This window comes from Phytophthora cinnamomi, assembly GCF_018691715.1.
Source record: "Phytophthora cinnamomi strain GKB4 chromosome Unknown Contig107, whole genome shotgun sequence".
In the NCBI taxonomy this organism is placed as follows: domain Eukaryota; phylum Oomycota; class Peronosporomycetes; order Peronosporales; family Peronosporaceae; genus Phytophthora; species Phytophthora cinnamomi.
In genome coordinates this window covers 98,742-114,754 of record NW_027151040.1, presented here as the reverse complement: position 1 = coordinate 114,754, position 16,013 = coordinate 98,742, and the positions used below count along the sequence as shown (strand labels likewise).

At 51.7% G+C, this 16,013-nt stretch overlaps 4 protein-coding genes across 4 annotated transcripts; 3 read left to right on the top strand and 1 right to left on the bottom strand.

Moving 5' to 3' along the window:
- Positions 1 to 367: 367 nt before the first annotated feature.
- On the top strand, positions 368 to 1,405 carry IUM83_17267 (ADP-ribosylglycohydrolase family protein; the record flags this gene model as incomplete). Its single annotated transcript, XM_067942206.1, has 2 exons — positions 368 to 1,045; positions 1,157 to 1,405. 2 exons carry the CDS (start codon positions 368 to 370, stop codon positions 1,403 to 1,405), a joined length of 927 nt encoding a protein of 308 aa, XP_067782377.1.
- Positions 1,406 to 2,036: 631 nt separating this feature from the next.
- IUM83_17266 (TIGR01459 family HAD hydrolase) lies at positions 2,037 to 3,054 on the bottom strand (the record flags this gene model as incomplete). Its single annotated transcript, XM_067942205.1, has 2 exons — positions 2,037 to 2,975; positions 3,046 to 3,054. The coding sequence occupies 2 exons, from the start codon at positions 3,052 to 3,054 to the stop codon at positions 2,037 to 2,039; spliced, it is 948 nt and encodes a 315-aa protein (XP_067782376.1).
- Positions 3,055 to 13,854: 10,800 nt separating this feature from the next.
- Positions 13,855 to 14,430, top strand: IUM83_17265 (uncharacterized protein; the record flags this gene model as incomplete). The annotated part of the gene is made up of 3 exons (XM_067942204.1): positions 13,855 to 14,046; positions 14,139 to 14,239; positions 14,355 to 14,430. 3 exons carry the CDS (start codon positions 13,855 to 13,857, stop codon positions 14,428 to 14,430), a joined length of 369 nt encoding a protein of 122 aa, XP_067782379.1.
- Positions 14,431 to 14,839: 409 nt separating this feature from the next.
- On the top strand, positions 14,840 to 15,964 carry IUM83_17264 (putative F-box protein; the record flags this gene model as incomplete). Its single annotated transcript, XM_067942203.1, has 3 exons — positions 14,840 to 15,635; positions 15,719 to 15,797; positions 15,871 to 15,964. 3 exons carry the CDS (start codon positions 14,840 to 14,842, stop codon positions 15,962 to 15,964), a joined length of 969 nt encoding a protein of 322 aa, XP_067782378.1.
- Positions 15,965 to 16,013: the final 49 nt, after the last annotated feature.

The following is a 16,013-nucleotide window of genomic DNA, read 5'->3' as shown; positions in this document are numbered from 1 at the left end:
AAATTGCCCGACGCCGTCTATGGTGCACCAGGAATTCCCTACACCATCCGAGATTTTCTTGGTGATTGTTCGCTGTTCGAACCAGCGTCCACAGCTCAAGCAAAATCTTTCCGATCGAATCTGCGAATTAATCCTTAATACACGTTCTCGCCCTAACACCGAGGCGCATGCTAGTTCGTACATGTGCTTACATGTATGAATTCAGCAGGCGAAGGAGCGCTGCAATGCCAGCTCCATACATCCAGCCAGCCGGACTTGCCATCACGAGATACAGAAGGCAAGATGTGAAATTGTTGGATCAGACAAAACCCACTGAAAATCATACAAAGGCACGATTCCAGTTCATCAGCTGAGACGAGGGACCCAAATGGCGAGCGTCCTGGTGAGCGGCTCGAGCTCGGTGTGTCGCGTTGGCGCGAGCGTGGACCGCGCGCACGGCGCCTTCCTCGGCCTGCTGTGCGGAGATGCTGCCGGCGCAACGCTCGAGTTTGCGCGCGGTGTCATCACTGAGCCCCACGTCTCGCACGCGATGACGATGCCTGGGGGCGGCGTCTTCGGCGTGGGCAAAGGTCAGATCACGGACGACTCGGAGCTGGCGCTGTCGCTGGCGCACGGGCTGCTGGGCCACCGACCGAGTGACGGATTCCCGCTCGAGTCCGTGGCGCGACGGTACGCGGCCTGGTGCGACTCGAAGCCCTTCGACATTGGCCGCACGTGCGCCACGGCGTTCGGCGTCGAGCCTGACGCTGGCGGCAACTACGCGGCGGTAATGACACAGACGGCAGCTGCCAGCTGCTGTGGCAGTGAGGCCAATGGATCGCTCATGCGCATCGCACCGCTGGCGATCTGGGGCGTGGGGGAGTCGGAGGACACGATCGCCGCTCTCGCCAGGACGGAGGCGACGCTGTCGCACCCGAGCCAAGTGTGCCAGGACTGCAATGCAGTTTACTGTCTTATGCTGGAGCACTTGCTACGCTGTCCAGGGGACTTCCGAGGTGCTTTAAGTTGTGGTGAGCAATTCGTGACTACTGATGTGAACTCGGTGGTACGCACGTGGTTTTTGGAGGAGTCGCTGGATATATCCAGCCTCGTGTGTACGCGCAAAGTTGGTCACGTGCGCTGGGCGTTTGTACTGGCGACGCATTTTTTGCGCCAGAATGAGACTTACGAGCGGGCGATTCATCAGACCTTGATGAAAGGCGGCGACACGGATACGAATGCTGCCATTGTCGGTGGACTCATCGGTGCACTGCATGGCGTGGAGGCAATCCCAGTTCGCATGCGAGAGGCCGTGCTGACGTTTGATGCTTCAAAGCCTTCAGCTACGCGACGTCCGCGCCCGGAGGCATATCGTGGAGCACAAGTTACGAGGCTTGTTGAACAGCTTTTGGGACGAGAAGACTGATGTTACAAACTCGCTATTTGGGTCACCGCCAAACGTGGCGAACTGGGTACCGATAGTAAGTATTCATTCGATCGATGGTTAAATGCTTCAGTGCAGCAGCCAGCTTCTGCTTCAGATAACACGTGCCGAATCCTTGTCGCAACTGTAATGTGGCGACCACGCATTTGTTTGGGCGTGCCATTCCGTGAGTCGATTCTCAATAGGGCAGCATTTCGTTTAGACGGATTTGCATTTATTGTATCACTACAGTAGTCACTGCTGCCGGAATGGGGATCTGGCCTTGAAACAGACTGCCTACATCAACCTTTGTACCTTGCCCGGAAGCATTATCGGGTATAGGGCTGTCAATGGGGCCATACACTGACGTCGTCGTTTCACGAATAATTAAGCGTAGGCGAGCTGACTATCGTGATACCATGTACCGTTAAAATTAAGTGTTGATGACTGTCATCTACCCTGAATGCTCGTACATGAAGGTGTGAAGAACGACCGTCTGAGCGGTCTCAATGGTTGAAAGCCACAAATAATGCGTGCGTTTCGCTTTGTGGTGGTATTGTTCGCTGCTTGTAGCCTCTATCGAGTAGCGGGGTCCATCCCATGTCATTTTGTCGTGCTGAATGACTCTGCAAATCTACCACGTATAGCGCGTCATGGTGTACGTCGGGTCAAGCTGCGTTTTCTCGAGCAACTTGTCAAGGAGATCAGGCTTAACGTGCAGCTCTTCATCTGTTGACCCCCAAGCGTTCACGTCAAGCTCCTTGGCGTGGACTCCGGCAGCGATGAAAATGCTATCCACTCCAGTATTCTTGGCGCCTTGAATGTCATGATGCAGTGAGTCGCCAATGTGCACAACCTTCGATTTGTCCGCCACGTTCGCCAGTTGTAGGCACACATCAAAGTGCTCCTTCATCGGCTTGCCGAAGTAGACGACCTCTCCGCCCATTTCTTCATACAGCTTGGCGATGCCGCCTCCCATGTGCACGAACCGGTCGTTGGCGACAACTGCCAGCACGTCCGGATTCGGACACAACAGCGGCAGCTTGCGCTCCAGACCACCGCGCAGGAACTCCTTCATAGCGTCGTTCACATCACCCGTGTGGCGAAAGTCCGTGGGCAGAATCTCGGCCACGCGGTCGCTGTAGCACACCTGCTGCGTGCCCTCCACCATGAGAAATTGGGCCTTGTCCAGACCCACGATTTTCACGTCCAGACCGTGGAAGATTGACTCTGGGTTCGACGCGCGCTTGGTGACCTTACCGTCGAGGTCGGAGGTCATGAGCGAGCAGCGCGCGTGCGTGTCGCGTCTCTCCAGCAGGTAGTCATGACACACCTCGCCACCGGTGACGCCCTGGAAGTCGGTGGAGAAGCCCATGGGCCCCAGCTTGATCGGGAGGCCGCAGGAGCGGTGTGCAGTGTTGGACAGCAGCACAACCTTCTTCCCCGCCGCGATCATGCGGTTGAAGCAGTCGACAGCCCCAACGTAGGGCACGGTGCCATTGTGCAGCACACCGTACTGGTCGATGAGCACCACGTCATAGTGCTCCAGCACTTCGGAGAGCCCCTGGATTATCTGTAGCGCGTGACAGAAGGAAAGGGGTGAGAGGGGGCTGGTGGAAGGAGGGGAGGTCGACATGCGATACCTTCGTCATCGGTTTCTGCTTGGTTGCGCGACGGCTGCAATTCGCAAATGAAAAAAAAGTCTCAGCACACGACGTGCCACTTAACAGCTACTTCAGAAGTTGAAGTGCTTGATTATGCATTCCCACCTTCTCCTTGGTGGACCGACCGTTTGTGGTTTCACACTTCTGCCGTGTACATTGTCCCAGAGCGATCCCACAATCCTCGCTCGAGACACGGATATTGTTATTGTAGGGGCTCACGGCGGCAGTGTAAGTTGTCGCGAAGTGTCGTCCCAACTTGGACAAGCTCAAGTTTCACTGGGCAACTGACATCAGCTATCCAAACGAACAGGTTTCCTTCCTTATTGACGAAGGCACTTCTAGCAAACCGAGGTTAGGATAAGTTATCGTCAATGTGGTTGTGCCAAAGAGGAGCGCCGCGTACATCGAATTCGTGGATGGATGTACGAGGATGACCACATCCGTACGTATACATACATACATATTAATACATACATACATACATACATACATACATACATACATACATACATACATACATACATACATACATACATACATACATACATACATACATACATACATACATACATACATACATACATACATACATACATACATACATACATACATACATATTTTAATATGTATTTAAAAATACATACATACCGATAACTCGAGCCAAGGAGTATTGTACTGTATTATGATTAAGGAGTATTATTGATTGATTGAGGAGTATTGTACTGTATTATGATGATGCACTTGTTGGTGCTCCTTTTGGCGACTGCCACCTTTTGTACTGTGCACACGTAGAAGCGCGATGAGGACTTGTATGGGACGACACGCTTCGTTGTTTCTCCGTGAGCTCGACTTGAAAGCATCAAGGACTCGACTTGGCAGTTGCCTTGAAAGGCAACGCGCAGGCTAATACAGTACATGTATTATATGTCTTATCCGGATATGCTGCGCCGCACCATGCGCCGCACTGGGCATGTCCAATACATGCATGTAACACACGTCCTGCACATGTTCGCAAGACGTGTGTTGAAATGCATCGCCCGATGTCGTCTGCGACCGTGCACACTGCAGCCATGCTTTTCTGTTCGCGACCCAGATGGAGAAGCGGAAAAACGTCCAGATCAAGGCTGCGCATTGAAATGCAACGCAGCATCAGAAGGCTTTTGCTGAGCGCTGCTTGGTGCGCGTACATGTACTGCATGCTCATCGAAGCAGTATCCACTGTAGCTTTCCACCTCTCCATCGCAATGAGTTTCGTCGTGCTTCCTGCATCTGGTTGTCGGCGTCCTGTGCCTGTGAAATGCGGGAAAATTGAGACCCAATTCCCTGCCGCCGGCCGGAGCTCTGTAACGCGCAAAGACGATGCTTGCCTTTCCCCGATCAGGGACTCTCTGAGAGAGGCCTCTCCGGATTGAAAGCGAGAGCTGCCGCCGTAGTGTTGAGCACAGGGAATCCCTGAGGGATGGCTTCGGCACTCTCGAATTCGACGGGATCAAAAAGCGTGCTTTGCCGTCTCTCAGGCAGCATTAAACATGAAGGCTGTGGTCGGCATCGCGCTTGCAGCTATCGCCTTCACCTCCGTACGCGCGGGGAACCCCCTCAAGAGCGTTCGCTCCGAATCGGACTCAGAGTCGGCGTCCGCCTCGGCCGATTCATGGGACTTCAGCTGGGATGCCTCGGGCTCTGCAGCCGGTTGCGACCAAATTTGCCCGACCGATTTCGAGCCTGTGTGCGGGTCTGACGGCGTAACTTACACAAACGAATGTGCGTTCGGCATTGCCCATTGCAGAACGCCCGAGCTGAATATGACGGCTACAGGCAAATGCGCTGGCGGGTCGTTTGCGTCATCTATTAAAGGATCTAAAGCAGGTAGCGCCGCCACAGCATGTCCCGATGCGTGTATCGATGTGTACGACCCCGTCAGCGACGAGAGTGGCAAGACATACAGCAATGAATGCTACATGCGGATGGCGAAGTGCAAGAACACCAAAAACGATTCAGGTAACGATGATAGCGACAGCTCGTCTACGGCGAGTAAGGTGTCACAGAGCACCAAGCCCCCCTCCAAGGCTGAGAAAACTACGAAGGAGGAGAAGACTTCAAAGACTACAAAGAGCACCAAGTCGACCAAGATTTCTTCGACCAGTGACAGCGGCATTGGAAGTCTGTACGAGGACGGCTCTAATGGTGTCGTCGGTAGCGCTAGCTCCGCATCGAGTGCTGACTGCGCGGATGCTTGTCCTGATATTTACTCCCCGGTGTGCGGCTCAGACGGTGTCACCTACTCGAGCTCGTGCCAGCTAGAACTTGCTAGCTGCAACAACCCGAAACTTAAGCTGGTCGAGGCTAGCGAGGACGTCTGCGCTGGTTCGGAGGGATCTACCTCGAAGCAGCAAACTGTATCAGAGAAAGCGTCAAAGTCTACGAAGACGAGTGCTGCTTAGATTGCCGAGCGGGGAAGCCTTCCTAGCAAAGTGGATATCCCTTTACGGGTAGCAGATACTATTAGCCTCTGATTATCAAATACTACTTCGATTCTCGAGAAGCAGACTACTATGAATACTCCACCATTGTCAATTGACTTACGCTTACTACAGTAGTTGCAGCAGCTTTGGCGATATTACGTAGTATAGTATTAATATCCTGCAAACGGATAGTAACACTTCATAATTTCATTTCTTTTTTAGTAGAATTATACCTTTATAATATTCGATACCAAAGGACGGAGTTGCTCGAGCAAATTCCTCGAATGTGACCGTACTGCCTACCCAGACAAAATGTAGTTGTCACTGCGGAATTCTGGTGTTTTGTTTTATCTAACGTGGCGTTGTCGACAACCACCGCCGTGACAGGCTCGTTCAGCGCGACGCCGTGAAGCGAATACAACGAGTTGATCGACTCTGTGTATATGTTTAACTGGGTAACAATAACTTACCTACGACATTGCAAGACGTTTAGAGAATACATGGTCACGATGACTCGCGCGGTCAGAATACTGTAGATAGCTCCTTTGTCACGGCAAAAAAAAATGTATCAGTGCCAGCAGCAACCCTTTACAGCACTGGTGTTCCCAGCCAAGTCGCAGACGACCCAGTGTTTTTCTATTGAGTAGTCTCCGGTATCACCGCACTTGTCACCACAGCTATAAGCTTGTATCGCGAAGCCAGGTAAATATGCATTGAGCGTCGGTTGTAAAGCCAACAGTGCTCTCGACGTGGTTGCTGCTGTTGTTGTCACAATCCGCCAACATGGAGCACTCGTTTAGGTATTCGACGCCGTTCTCGTCGTACACGGGGTCGTACTCTTCCATGCACAGGTCAGCACACGATGCATTTCCAATGCTGTCATTGTTGTCTAGTGTCTGAAGCGAAGGTGCCATCGACGGCGTGGGCGTGGATGCCCACTCTCCGTCATAGGCCTGGGTGATCTCTTTATCGCTCACGCAAGACATGAGACGCACGTGGCACTCGTTGAAGTACGTTTCACCAACTGAACCACACCTAGGCTCTTACGACACGTGAGTTACGTGTCGTGGCAGCACTTGTCACCTGTCGTTAATGTGATCGTGGCTACCGTGAGGCCGAGAACGAGTCTCACCGCGCGCGCAACTCGAGGTGGTGTTGAGTGCGGGGCTTGATGTGAATTGGAGAATGAATCTCTGACAGGCGTGCCGCGCGAGGGAGATTCTTGGGAAGCGTACTTCGCGATGCAGTGCAACTCAAGTCCGCATATCCGCGTATTCATCATGTGCTGTCCGTGAGCAAGCTCTCCCATGGATTAAGGCAGTCATTTTTGACGCACTTTATCTGTCCTTCGCGCACAGTATATGTATATCTGTGTGACGGATTCATGTAACTATGCATGATTCGTCAATTTCTTCTTACGTAAATTGTCAATTGGTATATCTGGTGTACACGTCAATTGATAACTTGACCAATGATAGTTGAGAAGAAGTTCTTGTCAATAGTTTAACGGACGTAGCTACAACAGGGTAGTGCAGCAACATGCTAGCGACAGTTAAAACTCAATGTCACTCCTCAATTTTCCATCGTGAGCACTAGTACCATTACAATCTGGCGGCAGATATACTTCGGGAGCTGTGCGTAGGAATGTTGGTACATGGTGGTGTGCGAAAGCAGACGTCCATTTAATACTAATACCTTCGTAGCTTAGGGATGTGTGTTTCTCAGAGAAACTTTACTCAAGTGCAAAAGACCTTGCTGAAGACATGCTAGGACATTCTATTGGTATTTGTTTAACCCATTAAAGCGCTTCAGAACAGCAATGCTGCTGAGTCTGTCGAGTACCTATGCACAGGTGCGTGATGCATGCACGGCGAAATTTTTTTTTGCTTAAGCACCCTGCGTCGTGATATCAGGGTTCTCGATGCGTTGGTTGCTGTCGCCGCTCGTGCCCCTGCACTTCGCCAACTTCATGAAGCACGCGTTGGAGTACTGGACGCCGTTCTCATCGTACACGGGGTTGAACTCTTCCGTGCACAAGAAATCGCACGACTGTTCTCCGGTGCTTTTGCTGCTGGATGTCTTAGGCGAAGGGGTCACCAACGGGGAGGGTGTGGTTGCGCACTCTCCATCAGATACCTGCGTAATGTTCTTTTCAGGGTGGTTGCAGCTAGCGATGCCCAGGTTGCATTCGTTGCTGTATGTCACGTTATCGGAACCGCACACTGGAGCGTAGTTGTCGGGGCATAGCATGTCCTCGCAAGCTCCACCCTTGTGTCCGGGGGCGAAAGCAAGCTTGCGCTGAGCATCTGTGCCAGGGTTCTTGGTAGTGCCCCGCACTTCGCCAAATGAAGCACGCGTTGGAGTACTCGACGCCGTTCTCGTCGGTCACGGGGCTGTACACACCCGAGCACACGACTCTTCTCCAGCATCGTCGGCAATAGTTGACGTGATCGCGACAGCTATGAGGCCGAGGGCGATCTTCATTACCGGTATGCGGGTGGCTTGGAGGCTGAGCTGGAGTGCGGGACTTGTTGCGAATTGGAGAATGAATCTCCGACAGGGGTGGCGAAGAAGGCCCATACTACCACTCCTATTATACTTCGCAAATTGATGCCGTGGTATCATTGTTCGCTTCTTGTTAGGATGAAAACTGTGTTGGATGCCTCAAGTCCGTCGAATAAGGTATATATATTTGAAAACGACTACACCATTTCCCGGTCAAGTTGCACGTTTTAGAAACCAAGGTGCAAATGACTGGTCCATGCAATTTTAATTTAAGGCTACGGTTTACGGACCAGTCATTTGTGGGAATAATTTTGAAGTCATCACACCAGTATAATTTCAAGCATGATTGTACTGTATACATGCTGGTTTCGTAATTTATAACTACGTGGTGATTTACGATTCGTATTACGGGACGACTTACGGGATGGCTTCAAGGTGAAGTTTACGGGGCGACCAGTCAACTACCAATTGCATTCAACAACCATGAAGTGCACGCAGCTCCACTAATTGAATCGTGAATATTGGCCTCGATGCTCCCTGATTTCATTACTATGCTAGGTTAGCCCCGTTCATGTTATAGTAAGTGTTGCCCTTTCCATTTTTCAATCACCACATAGCGTCCAACGTAGACATTATAATACAATATTAATGTGGTACCGCTTTTTTACATGTCGTTTATCATTATACTAGTTTATATTGGCAATGTGAACAAACAAAAGCACCAAGTGATTCTGCTTTTGGCCACTATGTCGCTACCAATCTCTATAATGTAACACTGCTGTATTCCATGGCAGAGCCAGGGAATTGTGTTTTCCACTTCAGAATTGTGTTTCCGGTATACCGGTGCATACCGGTACATTGGGGTGACTACACCGCAGACCAACCGATGGACGCGTGGCGTTTTCCCTCACTTTGTCTTCAGACCAACAAGCAAGCAACGAAGTCCCGCCTCTCCTCGTCCCTTATCGGACTGAGCTGATGGTCATTGCATAAGTTCCCATTAATGAAACGTCGTTGAACCCCCAATGTAGTGGAAAGTAGCGGGTAATAGTCTACTGGAAAAGCTAATAAATAATAATTCAGCAACTTTCGTTCTCTCTAATATCTGGATATTGATACTTCCAATACCAATAGTAATATATAGTTATTATGTTCGTTAGTACTATCGAAGTTAATATTCGGCTCTGTTGTTCATACTGTACTCGTACGATCAGAAAAGACACATTATTATTGATGTTTGTACATGAACCGGGATTGAAAAACATATGAACAGCATGTTCCGTATTCCTTCTGACAGCGCATACCACGTACAGGTTTTGTACTCCCTGTCGGCGCATACAGCTTCATTTAGCCAATCACAGAACTATATTTTGCCTTCGTAAAATTTCGTGTGCACAAAAGCATTTCATTGTCCTCTATATTTGAACATTGTATTGGACTAACTCTTGTTTTTCTACCAATATATTGCGCTAACGCCATATGCGGGACACCAAAACGCCCGCTTCTATCACGGAACCAGGCTGTATGCCCCGACAAATTTTGACAGTTTTGACAGCACACGAACCAGACGTCTGTTACAGTAGCGCATGGCACCTCATCCATGTTAAAATCGAGACTACCGGAGCCAGTAGTCATTCTTTGTGATCATCCTTTAATGCCGCTCACTAACCTGATTATAAGGTGTTGTACTTGCAGCTGAAAACCAAGTCCAGCAGCGCAATTGTGGTCAGCCACTAGTTACCAACCTGGTATTCTTCAGACAGCACCATGCGCATCCATATCCTATACGCGAGGTAGGGTGGTGGAGCTCGCTTCTTCACAACAATAAGTGGGTGGAAACACAACTCCGCTAACTCCACCAGGTGTTTTCTTAGGTACATTGTTGTCACTTATCATGACCACCACCAGTTCTGGTTGCTCAACTCTTTGCACCAACATATACCAACCGGTTTGCAGCTCGGACGGCGTCACGTACCCTAGCGATCGTGCTGTCGGTGTTGCTCGGTGCGAGAGCGGCGGTTCCATCACGAAGATCTCCGATGGAGAGTGTCAAGGGTCTTCTTCCGTGGTGGGGTCAAATTTAAGCAGTAACAGTGGTGACGCGGGTAGTCCGGATATATGCCTCGACGTCTTCGATCCTGTGACCGACGAAAACGGCGTTCAGTATTTGAACGAGTGCAATCGTGGAATGGCCAAGCGCAAGGGTGGAAGCGAGAGCGGACGCACGTAACATCAATTTCGGTACTGCTGCCAACTCCCTGGAAAACGACAGCTCAACTTGCAGCAACAGGGTTTGTGTTGTAATACCTGTTGCAGCTCGGATGGTACAGTATCATATATAATAACTAACATGTATTTCCTTCCTTAGGCAAAACTCCCAGTATCACGGTAATACAGTAATACCGTCCGAATTGCAGTCAGATTGGTCGAACCAAGAATGAACCAAAGGTCGAATGAACGAATAGATTGCGAGCTTTGGTGGTTAAGTAGGCAACATGCAAAATAGGAGTAGGCGCTCTGCACTTTCTCTTGATGCAATGCTTACTTTTTTAAAAGGCCTGGTGATACTGTATCACCCAAGTTGGGTCATACAGTATCACCCAAGCCAGTGTGCCGCTAACTTGTCGCACCGGACACGCTAACAGCTGCTTGTGGCTACAAAGTACAGTGGGATTACACTGTGTAATCCTTTCAATACATGTAAGCCACAACGTTTCGTATTAATAGAGCTGCAACCGTATCCACACGTGCAGCTCCCGAAACCTATCTGGTAGCAAGTGCTTTGTCCGGAGGACGTATAGGTAGGCGCCGGTTCAAACAGTGGTTGAGCGTCGCAACAAGAACTGTGACAATGATTTAATCCATCCAAGCGATTGCAGAGCAACTGGTGTATACGGACGTGAGTAAACATCATTTTGCGAAATGCAGTACGGTATATAATAATATGTACTATAATACAGTAGGAGTGGTAGTGTGGGGCCTTCCACGCCACACCTGTCGGAGATTCATTCTTCAATTCGCATCAAGTCCCGCACTCCAGGTCAGCCTCCAAGCCACCCGCATAATGAAATTCGCCCTCGGCCTCGTTCTCACGGCTGTCGCGACCGCGTCAAGTATCGCCGACGACAAATGCTCCTTCGGTTGCCTCGACGTGTACGAGCCTGTGTGTGGCTCCAACGATGAAACGTACTCCAACGAGTGCTACCTACGCCTCGCGTCTTGTCAAAGCGACAAGGAAATCTCCCAGGCCTCCGACGGAGAGTGTGCATCCACACCCGCGCCGTTGATTACCCCTTCGCCTAAGACATCCAGCAGCAAAAGCACCGGAGAACAGTCGTGCGATTTCTTGTGTCTGGATGTGTACGAGCCTGTGACCGACGAGAACGGCGTCCAGTACTCCAACGAGTGCTACATGAGGTTGGCGAAGTGCGGGGGCACTACCAAGAACCCCGGCACAGATGCTCAGCGCAAGCTTGCTTTCGCCCCCGGACACAAGGGTGGAGCTTGCGAGGACATGCTATGCCCCGACAATTACGCTCCAGTGTGCGGTTCCGATAACGTGACATACAGCAACGAATGCAACCTGGGCATCGCTAGCTGCAACCACCCTGAAAAGAACATTACGCAGGTATCTGATGGAGAGTGCGCAACCACACCCTCCCCGCTGGTGACCCCTTCGCCTAAGACATCCAGCAGCAAAAGCACCGGAGAACAGTCGTGCGATTTCTTGTGTCTGGATGTGTACGAGCCTGTGACTGACGAGAACGGCGTCCAGTACTCCAACGCGTGCTTCATGAAGTTGGCGAAGTGCGGGGGCACTACCAAGAACCCTGGCACAGATGCTCAGCGCAAGCTTGCTTTCGCCCCCGGACACAAGGGTGGAGCTTGCGAGGACATGCTATGCCCCGACAACTACGCTCCAGTGTGCGGTTCCGATAACGTGACATACAGCAACGAATGCAACCTGGGCATCGCTAGCTGCAACCACCCTGAAAAGAACATTACGCAGGTATCTGATGGAGAGTGCGCAACCACACCCTCCCCGTTGGTGACCCCTTCGCCTAAGACATCCAGCAGCAAAAGCACCGGAGAACAGTCGTGCGATTTCTTGTGCACGGAAGAGTTCAACCCCGTGTACGATGAGAACGGCGTCCAGTACTCCAACAAGTGCTACATGAGGTTGGCGAAGTGCAGGGGCACGAGCGGCGACAGCAACCAACGCATCGAGAACCCTGATATCACGACGCAGGGTGCTTAAGCAAAAAAAAATTTCGCCGTGCATGCATCACGCACCTGTGCATAGGTACTCGACAGACTCAGCAGCATTGCTGTTCTGAAGCGCTTTAATGGGTTAAAAAAATACCAATAGAATGTCCTAGCATGTCTTCAGCAAGGTCTTTTGCACTTGAGTAAAGTTTCTCTGAGAAGCACACATCCCTAAGCTACGAAGGTATTAGTATTAAATGGACGTCTGCTTTCGCACACCACCATGTACCAACATTCCTACGCACAGCTCCCGAGGTATATCTGCCGCCAGATTGTAATGGTACTAGTGCTCACGATGGAAAATTGAGGAGTGACATTGAGTTTTAACTGTCGCTAGCATGTTGCTGCACTACCCTGTTGTAGCTACGTCCGTTAAACTATTGACAAGAACTTCTTCTCAACTATCATTGGTCAAGTTATCAATTGACGTGTACACCAGATATACCAATTGACAATTTACGTAAGAAGAAATTGACGAATCATGCATAGTTACATGAATCCGTCACACAGATATACATATACTGTGCGCGAAGGACAGATAAAGTGCGTCAAAAATGACTGCCTTAATCCATGGGAGAGCTTGCTCACGGACAGCACATGATGAATACGCGGATATGCGGACTTGAGTTGCACTGCATCGCGAAGTACGCTTCCCAAGAATCTCCCTCGCGCGGCACGCCTGTCAGAGATTCATTCTCCAATTCACATCAAGCCCCGCACTCAACACCACCTCGAGTTGCGCGCGCGGTGAGACTCGTTCTCGGCCTCACGGTAGCCACGATCACATTAACGACAGGTGACAAGTGCTGCCACGACACGTAACTCACGTGTCGTAAGAGCCTAGGTGTGGTTCAGTTGGTGAAACGTACTTCAACGAGTGCCACGTGCGTCTCATGTCTTGCGTGAGCGATAAAGAGATCACCCAGGCCTATGACGGAGAGTGGGCATCCACGCCCACGCCGTCGATGGCACCTTCGCTTCAGACACTAGACAACAATGACAGCATTGGAAATGCATCGTGTGCTGACCTGTGCATGGAAGAGTACGACCCCGTGTACGACGAGAACGGCGTCGAATACCTAAACGAGTGCTCCATGTTGGCGGATTGTGACAACAACAGCAGCAACCACGTCGAGAGCACTGTTGGCTGTACAACCGACGCTCAATGCAAATTTACTTGGCTTCGGGATACAAGCCTATAGCTGTGGTGACAAGTGCGGTGATACCGGAGACCACTCATAGAAAACATAACAATAAAAGCCTCCAAGATGCACCACAACGCATGACTTACTGTGCTCGTGAAGTCGCGTGGCTGTCCATCCTACACGGCCGCTGGTATGATAGCCTACTTCATCTTATATGTTGGAACACTACTACTTCGAGCGCCCTAGTGAAAAAAAAGTGTCATTGTTTTTCAGGCACTTTTTTCTTGATATTAACCCATCGTTTTTTCTCCTTTTCTCTCGACCAATCAACGCCGGCGAAAGTGGATCCACTTTTGCCCCCTTCATTTCCCGAAAACCCAGACCAAGCGACATCGATCGAGAGCGACACCATGGCTGACGGCTACGACCCACAGAAGTCTCGCGTGGCGGAGGACACGCTGGCCGATTTCCTGCGCGCGCCGCTCACGGGCGACCTGACGGAGGTCCCGGGCATCGGCAAGGCGGCGGTCACGAAGCTCGGCGACGGGGATGAGGCCGTGGAGAACACGTTCCAGCTCATCGGCAAGTTCCTCATGCTCAAAGTGCGTCTAGAAGCCTTTCTGCTGCTTGGTGGCGCCTCTGGGGGTGGGAGAATGCTGTGCTCATGTTACTCTGACTGGTGCGCTCGGTGCAGGAGAGCACGAACGAGAACGACGACGGCGTGATCAACTGCGCGCAGCACTGCGACGCCTTCTGGTTCTGGCTCAAGTCCAAGGGCATCACGGCTTACAGAAGGTGGGGGATCAGATAGAGCGGGCTGGCACTGTAGACAGAGGTCGCAGTTGTCTGGGGCCGAGTTGAGAAAACTGACTCCACTGCGTTGTGGTTGCTGTTGCTGTTGTTGCTGCAGTGGTATTGTGATGGCCATTGCCGAGAAGGTGAACACGATGCTGCCCGGTATTTATGACGTGGCAGAGTTCCAATAGAGCAGCAACGAGCAGGCAAACAGACTACAGGAAGGAAGGCGCGGAGCGGCATAGGTGGCGGCGTCCCACGTCAAGTTTTGCTGCCGATGGTCAGACAGCGTGCGCCCCATAAGTGCGCTACATAGTGGCCACTGTACCCTCCGGCGGAGGCCCTGGGCCAGAGCTAAGAGAAAGACAAGCAAAAGAGTTCCTTGACGTTATCCTTCTTTCTCCGTGCTGGTGTCGAATGCTACGGAATTATCGCTCAGAAATGCTATTCTCCCAATCTTGCCAAACAAATTAGCCTGGCAACACCTTCTTTTACGTCGTTAGTCTTGCTTATTCTATGCGTCTACATTCGTAATATCACCTTTTTATCCTCCGCTTTGCGGCTTCAACGTACGATCTGCTGGCTCCATTTGCATTTGCGATGACGCGGCGCGCCAAGGAGCGACGCATGGAGCGCGTGCACGCGAAGCTGCGGCAACACGAGGAGAAGCTGCTGCGCGACCAGCGGCTGAGCGCTCGGCCCTCGTGGGTGCAGCTGCTGGCCACCATCGACGGGCCCCCGCTGAGCAGCAACGGCAGCAGCAGTCTGCTCCTGTCCAGCGAGAGCCCCCGGAAGCCGCCGATCGTGGACGAGCTGCAGTGGAAGAGCTCGCAGGTGCCCATCGCGGCGTCCGGCGGCTTCCAGCTGCCCATCAAGCTGGACGCGCGCAAGGGAGAGCTGCACTACTCGTTCTCCACGAGGGACTACGACGTCAACTTCGGCGTGCAGATGATCTGCGCGGACGGGAGTCTGATCGAGCTGCTGGACACGCGGCGCTACGATAGTCAGAGGCAGCAGGTGCAGGGCCAGCTCAGCCTCTCGGGCCCGGGCATGGTGCTGCTGCTCTGGGACAACTCGTTCTCGTGGGTCAACTCCAAGCAGCTCGCGTACCACGTGGAGCTCAAGCAGGAGACGCTGCCCGTGTCCGAGGCGGAGAAGACCCAGCTGGCGCTCCGGGCCAGGCTCGAGCGCGAGCACAAGCTGCTGCAGTGCGAGGGAGAGTTCGACGGACTCGAGACGCAGGTGCACACGGAGGCGCAGACGATCGACTTTTTGCGCCACCAGATCGAGGAGCTGCAGACGCAGCTGAGGCAGCACGAGGAGGCCAAGGAGAGTGTCAACAAGAAGAAGGACCAGGTGGGCGAGCAGATTGAAGAGCTTTGCTGGGAGTTGCAAGGTACGACGGGTGGCACTTTTGAGTGGATCGCGTGAAATTGTTGTCGTTGTTGCTCATGGGTTCGTGGTGTTTTGGCTTGATAGCTCTGAGCTGGAGGTGCTTAGATCAAGCAGCACTGCATCGGATTCTTGACTTCCTGGGCGAGAAGGATGTGATTGCATGGTATGTTGCGTTGTCTATTTGAGTTGTTGTGGCGATTTGATGTAGATCTGACGCTTTTACTTGTTTCATTCAGGTCGTTGACGTGCAAAAAGTGGAATCAGTATGGGCGTGCGTATCGAGCCAGCACACTTGAAAATGCCAAGCCGAACGCACAAGCTGCTGCGTGAGAGAAGCCTCTATATCCGATCTATATTGGTGCTGACTGGTGTGAAGTAC